Source organism: Panulirus ornatus, chromosome 21 (assembly GCF_036320965.1).
Source record: "Panulirus ornatus isolate Po-2019 chromosome 21, ASM3632096v1, whole genome shotgun sequence".
Classification (NCBI taxonomy): domain Eukaryota; kingdom Metazoa; phylum Arthropoda; class Malacostraca; order Decapoda; family Palinuridae; genus Panulirus; species Panulirus ornatus.
The window spans coordinates 1,812,584-1,835,058 of NC_092244.1; the positions used below are offsets into that span (position 1 = coordinate 1,812,584).

Sequence of the window (22,475 nt, forward strand, 5' to 3'; positions counted from 1 at the left end):
CAGGAGGCTGGAAATCCTCCCCTCTCGTTTTTTTAATTTTCCAAAAGAGGAACAGAGAAGGAGGCCAAGTGAGGATATTTCCTCAAAGGCTTAGTCCTCTGTTCTTAACGCTACCTCGCTAATGCGGGAAATGGTGAATAGTATGAAAAAAAAAATATGGATTGTGCTACAGGGATGGCCTTGATTACGGCATTAATTGCCATGCTGTCTTTAAAAGAAAAAAAGAGTAAAGAACTGATCTATATATCCTTTACCACTGCTTTTCCTCATTCAGATGCTCTGTACATGACATCACCCTCTCAATCAATACCCTTCTATTAAACTGACCAGGTACACTAAAAACACTTATGCCTCTGTCGTTTGAACACCCACTTTTATCCCCATTGCTTTTTGGATAATGGAACTATATTTGCATTTTTGCAACCCTCAGGCACATCACCATGATCCATATATGCAATGAAAATCCTTGACAACCAATCAATAACACAGTCACCTCCTTTCCTAAATACCATCCACTCCCGCTGGACTATCACATTCTCTCTTCTCTCTTCACCAAACTACTTTCCATGACTCTCTCACTTTGCATACCACTCTGACTTAAACACCCAACATCTATCACGCTATCATAAAACACATTTGACAGTCTTTCAAAATACTCACTCCATCTCTTTACTTCATCACCAATGTTTCTACTTAGTTTCTTGAATTTGACGTATTATTAACCTTTAAAAAACATTTTCCCTACAGTTTACAGACTTGCTCATCCCAATTTTCATTTGCCCTCTTTTTCAACCCTTGCACCTTCTTGATCTCCTCTTATACACCTCCCAGTCATTTGTGCTCCTTTCTTTGAGTACCACCTCTCTTTTCTCTTTCACTAGCATCTTTATTTTTCATGTCATCACTCACTACACTTTCTAATCTGCCCATTTGCCTACCTTTGCATGCCACATGCATCTCTTGCAAATGCCAACACTTCTTCCCTAAATATGTCCCATTCATCCCATTCCTTACCAACTCCCCTTGCCTCATTTACTCTCACCTTTTGTCATTATACACTCAATCAATACTGGTATTTCTTTGCAAAAGTCTCTTTTCCATGCTCACTTCCTCTCATAACTCTCATCTCACCAATATTGTTTCCTCTTTTCTGAAAACCTCTATAAATCTTCACCCTTACCCCCACAAGGTAGTAGTCAAACATCCCACCAGCTGCCCCTCTCAGCACAGTTATATCCAAAAGTTTCTTTTTCACATGCTTATCAAGGAACATGAAATCCAATAATGCCCAATGACCATATTTCCTACTCACATAAGTATACTTGTGTATGTCCCTTGTTTTCAAACAGGTATTCCTAATCACCAATCCTTTTTCAGGATACAACTGAACAAGCTGTTCATTTTCATTCATAATACCAAAAGCCCAAAGGCCCATAATTATATCCTCAACTACCACATTACTCACCTTCACATTCAAATCACCAATATCTGGTCTCTTACATCAAAACTTCTGACACACTCAACTACCTCCAAAACACGTCTCATGATCTTTCTTCTCATAGCCTAGTGCATAAGCACTACTAATCACCCATCTCTGGTCATTCACTTTCATTGTTGCCTACATCAGTCTCGAATTTACTTTTGTACACTCTTTCACATAATCCTAAAACTCCTGCTTCAGAGGTAGTGCTGCTCTTTCCTTACCTCTTGTCCTCTCACCAACCCCTGACTTTACTCCTGATACATTTCCAAACCATTCTTATCCCCTTTACCCATAAGCTTTTGTTTTTCAACTTTCAATCAGAGCCAGAGCAATCAGTTTTTTCATCATCATATTACCTCTCTCTCTCTCTCTCTCTCTCTCTCTCTCTCTCTCTCTCTATATATATATATATATATATATATATATATATATATATATATAGATATATGTATGTAGGTTGGTTAAACCTAAAATGTTAAACCAATTCACCACTTCCATCAAACAAGATGTAACAAACTAAAACTTTAATAAATGAAGAGACAAAATTCCTATTTTACTTCATCATTTATTTCACACTTCTTATCACGAAATATGCTTAGTATCAAAATCTAACATCCTATGAGGTCAAAATTTTGGTTGACCATGGGTTGCATAACAGGTGCAGCAACACTGGAGTACTGGATGGATCCCATGTGCATTTGATGTTTGTACAAGTTGCATCCTCCTTATTGTCAAAGGTTCTTGCAAGTTTTCATGTGCATCAACTAAATCTGGTAATGCAAAAACAAGGAATACAATGAACAACTTCTTCAGTTGTTCTGTAAAGGAGAAAACAATTATGAAACAGAAATAAAATCAAAAGATAATCACTGGCTATTGTAACCCTAAACTGCCTGAGATGGATCACTCTACACAACTTATTTGTCATGCAAGGTAACTGAAATTCTAACCCAACTGTAGCCATAATAACAGTTGTAAACTATGAAGAAAAATAAAAAAAGATATATCTATTGAGCGAAAATAGCATTGAAATGATGGCAAGGAAAAGGATGTGAAATAACCATTCAGAGTTTGGTACAACACAAGAGTTTTCCAGTGCTTGCATTGAAAACAGACTGTGAAGATTTCCAATAAACTCTTATTTACATATTATAATCAATATCTTACGATAAAATAACACCTGTGAAGTAACTATTTAGATCTTCAGATACAAATGTACACTTGGTACATTCATTCTATTATAAACCTCAGCTAAATCAATATCTTCATTACACACCAATATCAAGCCCCTGTTAGACATAATGCTCAAGTTCCTCTCTCTACCTAAGTTTCCTTGCTCTTGACATGACTATGATGCTTGTCAGTCTCTGAGGATCCTGTTGGGTGAGACAGAGGGATTCCATCTCCTCTGGCGATTCCTGTAAAGTTACGTTGGGTCTCTGGCTTGATAGAAGAGGATGTAGCCAGTTTCTGATGACTTTTGTATCTCTGAAGTTAATCCATAGAACTCTTCCATGACTGAAGGTTCAATTTTCTGTAACAGAGTGGAATAGTGAAACTATTGCTGCAGATTTTGATAATGAGTGACTGTTCCTAAAACACTTACATTTGTTTATTGCTGTGACCTCTTTTAAGAGATATACCAGCAACATTAAAGTAATTCTGTATAAAACATGGATAATGGTTTAGTTAACCCTATGAGAAAATAATGTAAGATAAGGACAGGCCTGCAAATGACAATAAACAAGCAGGAACAGTGAAATTCCTAACTTGGCTTCTTGATGTGTTTCTTCTGCAAAGTAATACAAGAAGGGAGGATTTCTAGCCACTTGCTCCCACCCCCTCCTAGTTGCTGTCTATGACACACAGGGAATACGTGGGTAGTATCTTTCCCCCCTTACCACTTGGGATAAAATATTTATTCAATATATTCATTATACTTGAACAGATGAAGAATAACCCATCCACTCGTACACACACACAAACACACACACATGGAAAAAGATGAGAACAAAGGAGGTAAGGGGAGTGGGGGAGGAATGGGATGTATTTAGGGAAGCTGTGATGGCTTGCGCAAAAGATGCCTGTGGCATGAGAAGCGTGGGAGGTGGGTTGATTAGAAAGGGTAGTGAGTGGTGGGATGAAGAAGTAAGACTATTAGTGAAAGAGAAGAGAGAGGCATTTGGACAATTTTTGCAGGGAAAAAATGCAAATGAGTGGGAGATGTATAAAAGAATGAGGCAGGAGGTCAAGAGAAAGGTGCAAGGGGTGAAAAAGAGGGCAAATGAGAGTTGGGGTGAGAGAGTATCATTAAATTTTAGGGAGAATAAAAAGATGTTTTGGAAGGAAGTAAATAAAGTGCGTAAGACAAGGGAGCCAATGGGAACTTCAGTGAAGGGGCAAATGGGGAGGTGATAACAGGTAGTGGTAATGTGAGAAGGAGATGGAGTGAGTATTTTGAAGGTTTGTTGAATGTGTTTGATAATAGAGTGGCAGATATCGGGTGTTTTGGTCGAGGTGGTGTGCAAAGTGAGAGGGTTAGGGAAATGATTTGGTAAATAGAGAAGAGGTAGTAAAAGCTTTGAGGAAGATGAAAGCCGGCAAGGCAGCGGGTTTGGATGGTACTGCAGTGGAATTTATTAAAAAAGGGGGTGACTGTATTGTTGACTGGTTGGTAAGGTTATTTAATGTATGTATGATTCATGGTGAGGTGCCTCAGGATTGGTGGAATGCGTGCATAGTGCCATTGCACAAAGGCAAAGGGGATAAGAGCGAGTGCTCAAATTACAGAGGTATAAGTTTGTTGAGTATTCCTGGGAAATTATATGGGAGGGTATTGATTGAGAGGGTGAAGGCATGTACAGAGCATAAGATTGGGGAAGAGCAGTGTGGTTTCAGAAGTGGTAGAGGATGTGTGGATCAGGTGTTTGCTTTGAAGATTGTATGCGAGAAATATTTAGAAAAGGAAATGGATAAGGCATAAGATAGAATTGATAGAGATGCTCTGTGGAAGGTATTAAGAATATATGGTGTGGGAGGCAAGTTGTTAGAAGCAGTGAAAAGTTTTTATCGAGGATGTAAGGCATGTGTACGTGTAGGAAGAGAGGAAAGTGATTGGTTCTCAGTGAATGTAGGTTTGCGGCAGGGGTGTGTGATGTCTCCATGGTTGTTTAATTTGTTTATGGATGGGGTTGTTAGGGAGGTAAATGCAAGAGTTTTGAAAAGAGGGGCAAATATGTAGTCTGTTGTGGATGAGAGAGCTTGGGAAGTGAGTCAGTTGTTGTTTGCTGATGATACAGCGCTGGTGGGTGATTCATGTGAGAAACTGCAGAAGCTGGTGACTGAGTTTGGTAAAGTGTGTGAAAGAAGAAAGTTAAGAGTAAACGTGAATATGAGCAAGGTTATTAGGTACAGTAGGGTTGAGGGTCAAGTCAATTGGGAGGTAAGTTTGAATGGAGAAAAACTGGAGGAAGTAATGTGTTTTAGATATCTGGGAGTGGATCTCGCAGCGGATGGAACCATGGAAACAGAAGTGAATCATAGGGTGGGGGAGGGGGCGAAAATCCTGGGAACCTTGAAGAATGTTTGGGAGTCGAGAACATTATCTCTGAAAGCAAAAATGGGTATGTTTGAAGGAATAGTGGTTCCAACAATGTTGTATGGTTGCGAGGCATGGGCTATGGATAGAGTTGTGCGCAGGAGGGTGGATGTGCTGGAAATGAGATGTTTGAGGACAATATGTGGTGTGAGGTGGTCTGATCGAGTAAGTAATGTAAGGGTAAGAGAGATGTGTGGAAATAAAAAGAGTGTGGTTGAGAGCACAAGAGGGTGTTTTGAAATGGTTTGGTCACATGGAGAGAATGAGTGAGGAAAGATTGACCAAGAGGATATATGTGTCATAGGTGGAGGGAACGAGAACTGGGAGACCAAATTGGAGGTGGAAAGATGGAGTGAAAAAGATTTTGAGTGATCGGGGCCTGAACATGCAGGAAGGTGAAAGGCGTGCAAGGAATAGAATGAATTGGAACGATGTGGTATACCGAGGTCAACGTGCTGTCAATGGATTGAACCAGGGCATGTGAAGCGTCTGGGGTAAACCATGGAAAGTTCTGTGGGGCCTGGATGTGGAAAGGGAGCAGTGGTTTCAGTGCATTATTACATGACAGCTAGAGACTGAGTGTGAACGAATGGGGCCTTTGGTGTCTTTTCCTAGCGCTACCTCGCACACATGAGGGGGGAGGTGGTTGTTATTCCATGTGTGGCGAGGTGGCAATGGGAATAAATAAAGGCAGACAGTATGAATTATGCACATGTGTATATATGTATATGTCTGTGTGTGTATATATATGTGTACATTGAGATGTATAGGTATGTATATTTGCGTGTGTAGACATGTATGTATATACATGTGTATGTGGGTGGGTTGGGCCATTCTTTCGTCTGTTTCCTTGCGCTACCTCGCTAACGCGGGAGACAGCGACAAAGCAAAATAAATATGAATAAATATAAATATATATATATATATATATATATATATATATATATATATTTCCTGGGGATAGGGGAGAAAGAATACTTCCCACGTATTCCCTGCGTGTTGTAGAAGGCGACTAAAAGGGAAGGGAGCGGGGGGCTGGAAATCCTCCCCTCTCGTTTTTTATGAAGGTGCGCGTTCTATGTTCTATGAAGGTGCGCGTTCATATGCACTTTATTCGTATTCATATACCTCCGCGTTGCACAATTAGGTTCGGTAAAACGCTATCAGCTGGCTATGTGCGTCTGTTCGGAAATAACCGGTATAGAAACCGTTGCTCACCATTGTGAGACGAAGGGTATTCGAGTACTTAGTATTTCGAATAGTTGTTTCCTATTATACAGTCCCATAGCCTAGCGGTTAGCATGCCTGCCTCTTGCACAGGGGTCCTGGGTTCAATCCTGGCTGTTGGAGGTTTGTATGTGATATATACATTTTTTTTTCTTTTTTTTTTTTTTGCTTTGTCGCTGGGGGAAGGGGTTGTCATTTTGTGTGTGTCAGGGTGGCGACAGGAATGTATAAAGGCAGCAAGTATGAATTATGTACATGTGTATATATGTATATGTTGGTGTATGTTTTCTTTCAAACTATTCGCCATTTCCCGCGTTAGCAAGGTAGCGTTAAGAACAGAGGACTGGGCCTTTGAAGGAATATCCTCATCGGGCCCCTTCTCTGTTCCTTCTTTGGGAAGAAAAAAAAAACAAGAGAGGAGGATTTCCAGCCCCCCAATCCCTTCCCTTTTAGTTGCCTTCTACGACACGCAAGGAATACGTGGGAAGTATTCTTTCTCCCCTATCCCCAGGGATATGTGTATGTATATATATGTATATGTGGAAATGTATAGGTATGTATATGTGCATGTGTGGACGTGTATGTATATACATGTATATGTGGGTGGGTTGGGCCATACTTTCATCTGTTTCCTTGCGCTACCTCACTGACACGGGACACAGCGACAAAGTATAATAAAATGTAAATAAATGAATGTATATATATATATATATATATATATATATATATATATATTTTTTTTTTTTTTTTTTTTTTATACTTTGTCGCTGTCTCCCGCGTTTGCGAGGTAGCGCGAGGAAACAGACGAAAGAAATGGCCCAACCCCCATACACACGTACATACACACGTCCACACACGCAAATATACATACCTACACAGCTTTCCATGGTTTACCCCAGACGCTTCACATGCCTTAATTCAATCCACTGACAGCACGTCAACCCCTGTATACCACATCGCTCCAATTCACTCTATTCCTTGCCCTCCTTTCACCCTCCTGCATGTTCAGGCCCCGATCACACAAAATCTTTTTCACTCCATCTTTCCACCTCCAATTTGGTCTCCCTCTTCTCCTCGTTCCCTCCACCTCCGACACATATATCCTCTTGGTCAATCTTTCCTCACTCATTCTCTCCATGTGCCCAAACCATTTCAAAACACCCTCTTCTGCTCTCTCAACCACGCTCTTTTTATTTCCACACATCTCTCTTACCCTTACGTTACTTACTCGATCAAACCACCTCACACCACACATTGTCCTCAAACATCTCATTTCCAGCACATCCATCCTCCTGCGCACAACTCTATCCATAGCCCACGCCTCGCAACCATACAACATTGTTGGAACCACTATTCCTTCAAACATACCCATTTTTGCTTTCCGAGATAATGTTCTCGACTTCCACACATTTTTCAAGGCTCCCAAAATTTTCGCCCCCTCCCCCACCCTATGATCCACTTCCGCTTCCATGGTTCCATCCGCTGACAGATCCACTCCCAGATATCTAAAACACTTCACTTCCTCCAGTTTTTCTCCATTCAAACTCACCTCCCAATTGACTTGACCCTCAACCCTACTGTACCTAATAACCTTGCTCTTATTCACATTTACTCTTAACTTTCTTCTTCCACACACTTTACCAAACTCAGTCACCAGCTTCTGCAGTTTCTCACATGAATCAGCCACCAGCGCTGTATCATCAGCGAACAACAACTGACTCACTTCCCAAGCTCTCTCATCCCCAACAGACTTCATACTTGCCCCTCTTTTTTCTTTCATACTATTCACCATTTCCCGCATCAGCGAGGTAGCGTTAAGAACAGAGGACTGGGCCTCTGAGGAAACATCCTCATCCAGCCCCCTTCTCTGTTCCTTCCTTTGGAAAAAAAAAAAAAAAAAAAAAAAAAAAAAAAAAAGAGGGGGGAGGATTTCCAGCCCCCCGCTCCCTTCCCTTTTAGTCGCCTTCTACGACACGCAGGGAATACGTGGGAAGTAGTCTTTCTCCCCTATCCCCAGGGATATATATATATATATATATATATATATATATATATATATATATATATATATATATATATATATATATCTTTTTTTTTTTTTTCATACTATTCGCTATTTCCCGCGATAGCGAGGTAGCGTTAAGAACAGAGGACTGGGCCTTTGAGGGAATATCCTCACCTGGACCTCTCCTCTGTTCCCTCTTTTGGAAAAAAAAAAAAAAAAGGAGAGGGGAGGATTTCCAGCCCCCCGCTCCCTTCCCTTTTAGTCGCCTTCTACGACACGCAGGGAATACGTGGGAAGTATTCTTTCTCCCCTGTATATATATATATATATTATCCCTGGGGATAGGGGAGAAAGAATACTTCCCACGTATTCCCTGCGTGTCGTAGAAGGCGACTAAAAGGGGAGGGAGCGGGGGGCTGGAAATCCTCCCCTCTCAATTTTTTTTTTTTAATTTTCCAAAAGAAGGAACAGAGATGGGGGCCAGGTGGGGATATTCCCTCAGTGGCCCAGTTCTCTGTTCTTAACGCTACCTCGCTAACGTGGGAAATGGCGAATAGTTTGAAAAAAAAAAAAAAAAAAAAAATATATATATATATATATATATATATATATATATATGTATATATTTTTTTTTTGTCGCTGTCTCCCGCGTTTGCGAGGTAGCACAAGGAAACAGACAAAAGAAATGGCCCAACCCACCCCCATACTCATGTATAAACATACGTCCACACACGCAAATATACATACCTACACAGCTTTCCATGGTTTACCCCAGACGCTTCACATGCCCTGATTCAATCCACTGACAGCACTTCAACCCCGGTATACCACATCGATCCAATTCACTCTATTCCTTGCCCTCCTTTCACCTTCCTGCATGTTCAGGCCTCGATCACACAAAATCTTTTTCACTCCATCTTTCCACCTCCAATTTGGTCTCCCACTTCTCCTCGTTCCCTCCACCTCCGACACATATTCTCATTCTCTCATTCTCTCCATGTGCCCAAACCATTTCAAAACACCCTCTTCTGCTCTCTCAACCACGCTCTTTTTATTTCCACACATCTCTCTTACCCTTACGTTACTTACTCGATCAAACCACCTCACACCACACATTGTCCTCAAACATCTCATTTCCAGCAAATCTATCCTCCTGCACACAACTCTATCCATAGCCCACGCCTCGCAACCATACAACATTGTTGGAACCACTATTCCTTCAAACATACCCATTTTTGCTTTCCGAGATAATGTTCTCGACTTCCACACATTCTTCAAGGCTCCCAGGATTTTCGCCCCCTCCCCCACCCTATGATCCATTTCCGCTTCCATGGTTCCATCCGCTACCAGATCCACTCCCAGATATCTAAAACACTTTACTTCCTCCAGTTTTTCTCCATTCAAACTTACCTCCCAATTGACTTGACCCTCAACCCTACTGTACCTAATTACCTTGCTCTTATTCACATTTACTCTTAACTTTCTTCTTTCACACACTTTACCAAACTCAGTCACCAGCTTCTGCAGTTTCTCACATGAATCAGCCATCAGCGCTGTATCATCAGCGAACAACAACTGACTCACTTCCCAAGCTCTCTTATCCCCAACAGACTTCATACTTGCCTCTCTTTCCAAAACTCTTGCATTCACCTCCCTAACAACCCCATCCATAAACAAATTAAACAACCATGGCAACATCACACACCCCTGCCGCAAACCTACATTCACTGAGAACCAATCACTTTCCTCTCTTCCTATACGTACACATGCCTTACATCCTCGATAAAAACTTTTCACTGCTTCTAACAACTTGCCTCCCACACCATATATTCTTAATACCTTCCACAGAGCATCTCCATCAACTCTATCATATGCCTTCTCCAGATCCATAAATGCTACATACAAATCCATTTGCTTTTCTAAGTATTTCTCACATATATTCTTCAAAGCAAACACCTGATCCACACATCCTCTACCACTTCTGAAACCACACTGCTCTTCCCCAATCTGATGCTCTGTACATGCCTTCACCCTCTCAATCAATACCCTCCCATATAATTTACCAGGAATACTCAACAAACTTATACCTCTGTAATTTGAGCACTCACTCTTATCCCCTTTGCCTTTGTACAAAGGCACTATGCACGCATTCCGCCAATCTTCAGGCACCTCACCATGAGTCATACATACATTAAATAACCTTACCAACCAGTCAATAATACAGTCACCCCCTTTTTTAATAAATTCCACTGCAATACCATCCAAACCTGCTGCCTTGCCGGCTTTCATCTTCCGCAAAGCTTTTACTACCTCTTCTCTGTTTACCAAATCATTTTCCCTAACCCTCTCACTTTGCACACCACCTCGACCAAAACACCCTATATCTGCCACTCTATCATCAAAAACATTCAACAAACCTTCAAAATACTCACTCCATCTCCTTCTCACATCACCACTACTTGTTATCACCTCCCCATTTGTGCCCTTCACTGAAGTTCCCATTTGCTCCCTTGTCTTATGCACTTTATTTACCTCCTTCCAGAACATCTTTTTATTCTCCCTAAAATTTAATGATACTCTCTCACCCCAACTCTCACTTGCCCTCTTTTTCACCTCTTGCACCTTTCTCTTGACCTCCTGTCTCTTTCTTTTATACATCTCCCACTCATAAATCCTATTATTTTGTTGATTTTGATTGGGTAGCATTCATTACTTCTATTACCCCATGACAATGTCATAAACCTTGGCTTTAAACCTATTTTTCCTTCAATCATCATGTCAGTAAGTTCATTACTGTATCAAGGAAACCTTAGAAATACTGCAACATATTCTGATGTTCATCATTTGTATTACAAACAATGTTATTGCCAGCAAGAGCAAATGGTTGGGAAGGCACAATAAGAAGTAAAGATGACTCTACTATGGTCTAGCCCACAGCATCACCTGTATCATCCAAGTTGGAACTTATAGTATCTTGAAGTATTATCTTTGTTGTGTCTCTGATATTAATCATTACCAGGCCTACTGAGAATGGGAGAAACCCCCCCCCCCCAAAAAAAAAAAAAAAAAAAAACAGGGGAGAGGCAGAAATAAATCAGGTGCTTCCACCTACTCCACTAGACACTTTTGCTTTGATTCTGTCTGCTGGCCTACCCAAGATGGAACTTTTCTCCTTATTTTTGTGTCTGCATAGTCATCACAATACCGTTTATCATCACTCAGCATACTGGGGATGGAAAAAAAAGTGGAAAAGCAGGTAGAAATAAGGCAAATGCTTGTACCTCCTCGGAGAGATGCATCACCATGCTCTCATCTGCAGATGTAAGTGCTTGTAATGCCTTCTATTGAGAGTAATGACACTTTCCATGCTCTTAGCTCCTGGGAATGATAGAACACATATCTGAAACCCCACTTGAGTTATATGGCAATAAATTCTTGAACACAAAAGACCTTACTTAACTGAGGATGATCATTATTCACATATGGTCTCAGCCAAAGTATAACTTGGATAGTAAGAGCAGGGAGTTAACCCATCAACTGCTACAAGACTTGAGCAAGATAAAAAATGCCTTAGTAGAGATGTTCCCCGACTTATGATGGGGTTACATTCCAATAAACCCATTGTAAGTTGAAAATATAATTTCGAAAATACATCTAATACTGTACATCTAACCTACCAAATATCACAGCTTAGCCTAGCCTACCTACCTTAAATCTTCTCAAAACACTTTCTCATCCACAATTATCCTACGCCCCTCTTCCTTAAAAACTTCAGTACCTTCAGTATCAGCACTTGCTTCCTCACCAGTAACCTTTACATTATGACTTGCTGTAAACATGCTGTTTTAGTATATCAAAAAGACTTCTTGCCTCAGCTGGAGTCAGTAAGCTAAGCAGTATGCGCTTCTGTAACTGGTCTTCCATCCATGTAACAAGTAATTTTTCCATACCATCAATCTGCCCAACTCTTTTCTTCATGATTACATTGGATTTAAACAATGCTGAAGATTTCACTGCATCGCTGATTCACTTCTTATCCTTTACGATGGTCGAGATCATCAATTGTGAAAGTCCTAACTCATGTGTGATACCTATTACTGGCTTGCTGCTTTAATGTTGGGCAATTATCTTTAATTTCATCTCAAGAGTAATTGCCTTCCTCTTCTTCCAACCAGAGGCAGGAGACACAGATAGGCATTTTGTAAACATGATGGGATGCAAAAACACAAAACACAAAATCCAAAATACACTGGCAACAGTTCACTGTTGAATGAGAGAATGAGTGAGGAAAGATTGACCAAGAGGATATATGTGTCGGAGGTGGAGGGAACGAGGAGAAGAGGGAGACCAAATTGGAGGTGGAAAGATGGAGTGAAAAAGATTTTGTGTGATCGGGGCCTGAACATGCAGGAGGGTGAAAGGAGGGCAAGGAATAGAGTGAATTGGAGCGATGTGGTATACCGGGATTGACGTGCTGTCAGTGGATTGAATCAAGGCACGTGAAGCGTCTGGGGTAAACCATGGAAAGCTGTGTAGGTATGTATATTTGCGTGTGTGGACGTATGTATATACATGTGTATGGGGGGGTTGGGCCATTTCTTTCGTCTGTTTCCTTGCGCTACCTCGCAAACGCGGGAGACAGCGACAAAATATATATAAAAAAAAAAAAAACAGTTCACTGTAGAGTAACGGTTGTTTACACTTGTAACTGCAGCTCACTACCACTGTGCAGCATAACGAGAGAGTATCGTATCGCATACTGCTAGTCCAGAAAAAGATCAAAATTCGAAGTATGTCTTTTACTGAATGTGTATCATTATCGCACCATCAAATGTAAAAAATCATAAATCAAATTACTGTACATCGGGGAGCATCTGCTCCAAACTAAACTATACCTCACCTGTTTGGTCTTCCACCAAAAGCAAGTATCACAAAACTGAAAACTACACAAGCCAGAAGCCAGAACACAGGACAATCACTAGCTGTCCAGCAACCACGAACACCTAAAACCTACACGATAAAACAAAAATTCTCCTAATAAAATTTTACCATTACCATTACTGCCTTAAAACCACATAATGTAAACAATCTGCATGCAATTCCATGCAAGATGATTTACATGGATATGTCTAAAACTTTTGAGGCTTAGCATTAATTACTATCTTTTGTTTATATCCAGTCAACCATTGAAGTAGAATTTCACGTTACAACCTTTTCTAGTAAACTTTGATGCTAAACTTTATGGAATGGTTTCTGAAAGCCTAACCATGAGATCAATCATTTTACTTTCATCACAAATGCTGCATATTTCATAAAACAAAGCAAGCAGAATTGTCAGCAAGAAAGATTTCAATGAAAACCAAGCTAAGAAATGTTGCTGGAGTGGTGATCATCTTTATAATCAACTGTTTCGTTTTGATAGTTTCCAGGAGATTACCAATTAAAACCATTAAACAAAATGGGCAATAATCTCATGGCAGGAACTCAATACCTTCTTTGAACATCCAAAACCTCTAGAAGTTTCCTTGGAGTGAGTAACTTACTGAAAAGAACAGTCAAGGGCTTAACTATCTCATTTTTATATATTTAATTGTCCTTGTGTATAACTCTGTATGCACACTATCATTACATTTAATGTAATGATAGTGTGCAATGCGGTGGTGGCGGCTTGGAAACCCTAAGAAAAACAGATGGATTTGTATGTAGCATTTATGAATCTGGAGAGGGCATATGATAAAGTAGATAGAGATGCTTTGTGGAAGGTCTTAAAAGCAGTTTAAAGTTTTTACCAAGGATGTAAGGCATGTGTACGAGTAGGAAGCGAGAAGACTGATTGGTTCCCAATGAAGGCCAGTTTGCGGCACGAGTGTGCGATGTCCCCATGGTTGTTTAATTTGTTTATGGATGGGGTGGTTAGGGAGGTAAATGCAGGAGTTTTCAAAAGAGGAGTGAGCATACAGTCTGTTGGGGATGAGAGGGCCTGGGAAGCGAGTCAGCTGTTTGCCGATGATACAGCTCTAGTCGCTAATTCAAGTGAGAAACAGCAAAAGTTGATGATTGAGTGTGGAAAATGTGTGAAAGGAGAAAGTTGAGAGTACATAAGAATAAGAGCAAGGTTATTATGTTCAGTAGGGTTGAGGGACAAATTAATTGGGATGTAAGTCTGAATGGAGAAAAACTGGAGGAAGTGAAATGGTTTAGATATCTGGGAGTGGACTTAACAGCAAATGGAACCATGGAAGCAGAAGCGAGTCACAGGGGAGGGGAGGGGGTGAAAGTTCTGGGAGCAATGAAGAATGTGTGGAAGGAGAGAGCGTTATCTCAGAAAGCAAAAATGGGTATGTTTAAAGTAAAATTAGTTCCAACAATGTTTTATGGTTGTGAGGCATGGGCTATAGATAAGGTTGTACATAGGAGGTGGATGTGTTGGAAATGAAATGCCTGAGGATAATATGTAGTGTGAGGTGGTTTGATCGACTACATAATGAAAGGGTAAGAAAGATGGGTGTAAATACAAAGAGTGTGGTTGAGAAAGCAGAAGAGGGTGTGTTGAAATGGTTTGGACATATGGGGAGAAGTAGTGAGGAAAGATTGACAAAGAGGATATATGTGTCAGAGATGGAGGGAACAAAGACAAGCAGGTGACCAAACTGGAGATGGAAGGATGGAGTGAAAAAGATTTTGAGCGATCAAAGCCTGAACATACAGGAGGATGAGAGGCGTGCAAGGAATAGAGTGAATTGGAATTATGTGGTATACCGGGATCAATGTGCCGTCAATGGACTGAACCAGGGCATGTGAAGTGTTTTGGGTAAACCATGGAAAGGTTTGTGGGGACTGGATGTGGATAGGGAGCTATGGTTTCGGTGCATTACACATGACAGCTAGAGATTGAATGTGAACAAATTTAGCCTTTTTTGTCCGTTTTCATGGTGCTACCTTGCTGAAGCAGTGGGTAGCAATGCTGTTTCCTGTGGGCCAGGGTAGTGCCAGGAATGGATAAAGACAAGCAAGTATGAATATGTATATGTGCGTGTATGTATAAGTCTGTGTATGTACGTGTAAATGTGTATATGTTGATATGTATTTGTACGTATGCATATGTGGCTTACCCTTAATATAAAGGGTAATAAATGAGAGGTTACAAGCAGACTTGAATATACGAGTTCACCTAAAATACTTACATCAACAGCATCATCATCAAACAATAACCAGAATCTATGTGACTTGACAATAGCTATGTAGTGGCCCCTGTTGATGCCTGTGCCACAATGGACTACTACTGCAGCCAGATCATACAAGCGGTCTGGGTTCACAGCATCAGAACTCTGTAAATAAGAAAAGAAATCCAGTGATGAAAATCTAGAAGCTTATTAGACTAACCCATAATCTATGTTATTTCTGTCTAATTTTTTTAATTACCACTACCATAGCAAAATGTAATTTTTCCATCCATTATCAACTCCCATATACATAAAGTGGATTAAGCATCTTCATGATTACACTTTTTGAGGAATGTTTACAAAAGGCTGGGAGCCTAAACTGCTTGTGGAGGACCTGTTACCTCCTATCTAAATATTCCAAATAAAACTTTACTGCAGTTTCAGTGCATTACATACAATAGCAAGAGAATGGATGCGAGTGGACGTGGCCTTTCTTTCCTATCACGGGAAACAGTGATCAAGTATAAAAAATGTACAAAGATCCTCCCACAAACTTTTCAGACAATATTTTCAATACAACTAAACTTTTACCCTCATACACATGATCTGGCTTGAAAGAGCACTTTATGACTAACCAGATTTATTTAGAGGTTCTTCTCACTAAATCAAACTAATCATAATTACCCATATGAGGCTGTTTCTCCAAGATTTCCCTTTCATCTGTAATGTGAGTTGGATTTAATAAATCTATAGTCTGATGTAAAACAACTTGCTAACTCTGATCAGGCAGCTATCAATAATTGATGTTGGTAAAGTTTCTAATTTTTCTTTTATACTTGTTCACCGTTTCCCAAGTTAGTAAGGTGTTGCCATGAAAAGATGAAGAAAGGCTGCATTCACTCACATCCATTCTCTACCTGTCAGGTGCAATGCAATGATAACACACACCCCTATCCACAAACAATCCCCACATACCTTTCCATGGTTTCCCCCAGCCACCTCACATGCACTAGTTCGGTTCAATGATAGCTAATCACCCAGTATACCATATCACTCCAATTTACTCTATCTCATGCATGCCTTCCATCCTCCTTTACATTCAGGCCCCAGTCACTCAAAATCCTTTTCACTCTATCCTTCCACTCCCAATTTGGTCTTCCCTTCTTGTATCCTCCACTTCTGACACATAAGTCCTCTTTGTTTAGTCTCTCCTCACTCATTCTCTCCATGTGTCCAAACTATTTCAACACACCCTCCTCAGGTCTCTCACCCACACCCCCTTCTTATCATCGCACCTCTCTCCAACCCTTACATTACTTTCTCAATCAAACCACCTCATACAACATACTGTACTCAAACATTTCATTTCTAAAATATCCACTCTCCTCTGCACATCTTAATCTACAGCCAATACTTTGCATCCACACAACATCACTGGGATTAATATTCCTAAATACATAACCATTTTTGCCCTCCCAGATAATGATCTTTGTTTCCATACATTCCTTAATGCTCCCAAAACCTTTGCCCCCTCACCCACCCTATGACTTATTTCTGCTTCCATGGTCTCATTTGCTGCCATGTCCACTCCCATGTATCTAAATCTCTTCACTTCCTCCAAATTTACTCAGTTCAAACCCACATTCTAAAGAACCTTTTCCTCTGCCCTACTAAACTTAATAACCTTGCTTTTATTCACAATTACTCTTAATTACCTTCTTTTACATATTCTCTTAAACTCAGTAACCAATTTCTGCAGTTTCTCATTCAAATCTGCCACCAATGCAGTACCATCAGCAAACAACAACTTACTTTCCATGCCCTCTCATTCCATACAGATGGCATACTCGCCCCTCTCTCCATGACTTTTGCATTTACCTCCCTCACCATCCCTTCCATATCCAAATTAAAAAGCCATGGTGACATGATACATCCCTGCCCCAGGCCAACCTTGACATGGAACCACTCACTCTACTCTCTAACCACGTAAACATACCTTACACCCTTGATAAAAAGTTCTCACTGCTTCCAGTACCTTTCCTCCCAAACTATATATATATTTGTTTTAAGTATGCAGAAATAGGGTGGGCAACTGAGGCCCTAAGCAAGGCCATCCCATTGATGCTATATAATATTCATTTTTTATAAATAATCAGTTTCCCACGTCAGCAAGGTAGTGCCAGGAAACAGATGAAGGTTAGCCCATCCACTCTATACACATAGATATACATAAATGCCCACATACACACATGTACATACATATACATATACATACATATAAATATTAACATATACATACATATGAATATCAACATATACATACATAAATGTACTGGAAAAGTTGAGGTCCAGATAAATTTTTGGTCTGTCAAGGCTTTATTATGGCGGATGACCAACTACCTACCCTCATGTATCCAATATATGGTTGTACTTTGTGTAATGAAGAAAATTGAGGAACATCATAATCCAATATTCCTGTTTCATGATAAGAGAAGTGGACCAGGCAGTATGATACAGTGGTTAAATTGATGAGAATTACTATTGACATTTGTGTAAATAAATTATACATTTCCCCTTTCCATACCCAGAGGTTGAACCATTATGTACCATTCATTTTTTCATTTCATTTCAAGCTAGAAGTTTCAGTTTTCTAAATTATTTCTTACATTTTTCATATGTATATATATGTATATGTGTGTGTGTGTGTATATGTGCGTATGTATGTGTATGTATATATATATATGTATATATATATATATATATATATATATATATATATATATATATATATATATATATGTATATATATATATATATATATATATATATATATATATATATATATTTTTTTTCTTTCTTTCAAACTATTCGCCATTTCCTGCATTAGCGAGGTAGCGTTAAGAACAGAGGACTGGGCCTTGAGGGAATACCCTCACCTGGCCCAATTCTCTGTTCCTTCTTTTGGAAAATTAAAAAAAAAAACGAGAGGGGAGGATTTCCAGCCCCCCGCTCCCTCCCCTTTTAGTCGCCTTCTACGACACGCAGGGAATACGTGGGAAGTATTCTTTCTCCCCTATCCCCAGGGATAATATATATATATATATATATATATATATATATATATATATATTATCCCGGGGGATAGGGGTGAAAGAATGCTTCCCACACATTCCTCGCGTGTTGTAGAAGGCGACTAGAGGGGACGGGAGCGGGGGGCCAGAAATCCTCCCCTCCTTGTATTTTTTAACTTTACAAAATGGGAAACAGAAGAAGGAGTCACGCAGGGAGTGCTCATCCTCCTCGAAGGCTCAGACTGGGGTGTCTAAATGTGTGTGGATGCAACCAAGATGTGAAAAAAGAAGAGACAGGTAGTATGTTTGAGGAAAGGAACCTGGATGTTTTGGCTCTGAGTGAAACGAAGCTCAAGGGTAAAGGGGAAGAGTGGTTTGGGAATGTCTTGGGAGTAAAGTCAGGGGTTAGTGAGAGGACAAGAGCAAGGGAAGGAGTAGCAGTACTCCTGAAACAGGAGTTGTGGGAGTATGTGATAGAATGTAAGAAAGTAAATTCTCGATTAATATGGGTAAAACTGAAAGTTGATGGAGAGAGATGGGTGATTACTGGTGCATATGCACCTGGGCATGAGAAGAAAGATCATGAGAGGCAAGTGTTTTAGGAGCAGCTGAATGAGTGTGTTAGTGGTTTTGATGCACGAGACCGGGGTTATAGTGATGGGTGATTTGAATGCAAAGGTGAGTAATGTGGCAGTTGAGGGAATAATTGGTATACATGGGGTGTTCAGTGTTGTAAATGGAAATGGTGAAGAGCTTGTAGATTTTTTTTTTTTTTTTTTTGCTTTGTCGCTGTCTCCCGCGTTTGCGAGGTAGCGCAAGGAAACAGACGAAAGAAATGGCCCAACCCACCCCAATACACATGTATATACATACGTCCACACAGGCAAATATACATACCTACACAGCTTTCCATGGTTTACCCCAGACGCTTCACATGCCGTGATTCAATCCACTGGCAGCACGTCAACCCCGGTATACCACATCGATCCAATTCACTCTATTCCTTGCCCTCCTTTCACCCTCCTGCATGTTCAGGCCCCGATCACACAAAATCTTTTTCACTCCATCTTTCCACCTCCAATTTGGTCTCCCACTTCTCCTCGTTCCCTCCATCTCCGACACATATATCCTCTTGGTCAATCATTCCTCACTCATTCTCTCCATGTGCCCAAACCATTTCAAAGCTTGTAGATTTATGTGCTGAAAAAGGACTGGTGATTGGGAATACCTGGTTTAAAAAGCGAAATATACATAAGTATACGTATGTAAGTAGGAGAGATGGCCAGAGAGCGTTATTGGATTACATGTTAATTGACAGGCGTGCGAAAGAGAGACTTTTGGATGTTAATGTGCTGAGAGATGCAACTGGAGGGATGTCTGATCATTACCTTGTGGAGGCTAAGGTGAAGATTTGTATGGGTTTTCAGAAAAGAAGAGTGAATGTTGGGGTGAAAAGGGTGGTGAGAGTAAGTGAGCTTGGGAAGGAGACTTGTGTGAGGAAGTACCAGGAGAGACTGAGTACAGAATGGAAAAAGGTGAGAACAATGGAAGTAAGGGGAGTGGGGGAGGAATGGGATGTATTTAGGGAATCAGTGATGGACTGCGCAAAAGATGCTTGTGGCATGAGAAGAGTGGGAGGTGGGTTGATTAGAAAGGGTAGTGAGTGGTGGGATGAAGAAGTAAGATTATTAGTGAAAGAGAAGAGAGAGGCATTTGGACGATTTTTGCAGGGAAAAAATGCAATTGAGTGGGAGATGTATAAAAGAAAGAGACAGGAGGTCAAGAGAAAGGTGCAAGAGGTGAAAAAGAGGGCAAATGAGAGTTGGGGTGAGAGAGTATCATTAAATTTTAGGGAGAATAAAAAGATGTTCTGGAAGGAGGTAAATAAAGTGCGTAAGACAAGGGAGCAAATGGGAACTTCAGTGAAAGGCGCAAATGGGGAGGTGATAACAAGTAGTGGTGATGTGAGAAGGAGATGGAGTGAGTATTTTGAAGGTTTGTTGAATGTGTTTGATGATAGAGTGGCAGATATAGGGTGTTTTGGTCGAGGTGGTGTGCAAAGTGAGAGGGTTAGGGAAAATGATTTGGTAAACAGAGAAGAGGTAGCAAAAGCTTTGCGGAAGATGAAAGCCGGCAAGGCAGCAGGTTTGGATGGTATTGCAGTGGAATTTATTAAAAAAGGGGGTGACTGTATTATTGACTGATTGGTAAGGTTATTTAATGTATGTATGACTCATGGTGAGGTGCCTGAGGATTGGCGGAATGCGTGCATAGTGCCATTGTACAAAGGCAAAGGGGATAAGAGTGAGTGCTCAAATTACAGAGGTATAAGTTTGTTGAGTATTCCTGGTAAATTATATGGGAGGGTATTGATTGAGAGGGTGAAGGCATGTACAGAGCATCAGATTGGGGAAGAGCAGTGTGGTTTCAGAAGTGGTAGAGGATGTGTGGATCAGGTTTTTGCTTTGAAGAATGTATGTGAGAAATACTTAGAAAAGCAAATGGATTTGTATGTAGCATTTATGGATCTGGAGAAGGCATATGATAGAGTTGATAGAGATGCTCTGTGGAAGGTATTAAGAATATATGGTGTGGGAGGCAAGTTGTTAAAGCAGTGTAAAGTTTTTATCGAGGATGTAAGGCATGTGTACGTGTAGGAATAGAGGAAAGTGATTGGTTCTCAGTGAATGTAGGTTTGCGGCAGGGGTGTGTGATGTCTCCATGGTTGTTTAATTTGTTTATGGATGGGGTTGTTAGGGAGGTGAATGCAAGAGTTTTGGAAAGAGGGGCAAGTATGAAGTCTGTTGTGGATGAGAGAGCTTGGGAAGTGAGTCAGTTGTTGTTCGCTGATGATACAGCGCTGGTGGCTGATTCATGTGAGAAACTGCAGAAGCTGGTGACTGAGTTTGGTAAAGTGTGGGAAAAAAGAAAGTTGAGAGTAAATGTAAATAAGAGCAAGGTTATTAGGTACAGTAGGGTTGAGGGTCAAGTCAATTGGGAGGTAAGTTTGAATGGAGAGAAACTGGAGGAAGTGAAGTGTTTTAGATATCTGGGACTGGATTTGGCAGTGGATGGAACCATGGAAGCGGAAGTGAATCATAGGGTGGGGGAGGGGGCGAAAATTCTGGGAGTGTTGAAGAATGTGTGGAAGTCGAAAACATTATCTTGGAAAGCAAAAATGGGTATGTTTGAAGTAATAGTGGTTCCAACAATGTTGTATGGTTGCGAGGCGTGGGCTATGGATAGAGTTGTGCGCAGGAGGGTGGATGTGCTGGAAATGAGATGTTTGAGGTCAATATGTGGTTTGATTAAGTAATAATAGGGTAAGAGAGATGTGTGGTAATAAAAAGAGTGTGGTTGAGAGAGCAGAAGAGGGTGTTTTGAAATGGTTTGGTCACATGGAGAGAATGAGTGAGGAAAGATTGACCAAGAGGATATATGTGTCAGAGGTGGAAGGAATGAGGAGAAGTGGGAGACCAAATTGGAGGTGGAAAGATGGAGTGAAAAAGATTTTGAGTGATCAGGGAATGAACATGCAGGAGGGTGAAAGGCGTGCAAGGAATAGAGTGAATTGGAACGATGTGGTATATCGGGGTTGACGTGCTGTCAATGGATTGAACCAGGGCATGTGAAGCGTCTGGGGTAAACCATGGAAAGTTGTGTGGGGCCTGGATGTGGAAAGGGAGCTGTGGTTTCGGTGCATTATTACATGACGGCTATAGACTGAGTGTGAACGAATGGGGCCTTTGTTGTCTTTTCCTAGCGCTACCTCGCACACATAAGGGGGGAGGGGGTTGTTATTTCATGTGTGGCGAGGTGGCGATGGGAATGAATAAAGGCAGACAGCATGAATTATGTACATGAGTATATATGTATATGTCTGTGTGTGTATATATATGTGCACATTGAGATGTATAGGTATGTATAT

At 40.6% G+C, this 22,475-nt stretch overlaps 1 protein-coding gene across 3 annotated transcripts in view; it reads right to left on the reverse strand.

Moving 5' to 3' along the window:
- Positions 1 to 860: 860 nt before the first annotated feature.
- Positions 861 to 22,475, reverse strand: part of Usp12-46 (Ubiquitin-specific protease 12/46) — an 81,493-nt gene continuing 59,878 nt past the window's right edge. For 2 of the 3 annotated variants that reach the window (XM_071675443.1, XM_071675441.1), the window contains 2 exons: positions 15,498 to 15,641; positions 861 to 3,017 (listed from right to left, as the gene is read on the reverse strand). In XM_071675443.1, coding sequence (XP_071531544.1) covers positions 2,910 to 3,017; positions 15,498 to 15,641 — 252 coding nt within the window. In that variant the 3' untranslated portion in view covers positions 861 to 2,909. The remainder of the gene's footprint in view (positions 3,018 to 15,497; positions 15,642 to 22,475) is intronic. The other variant, XR_011714304.1, reaches the window with a different exon arrangement.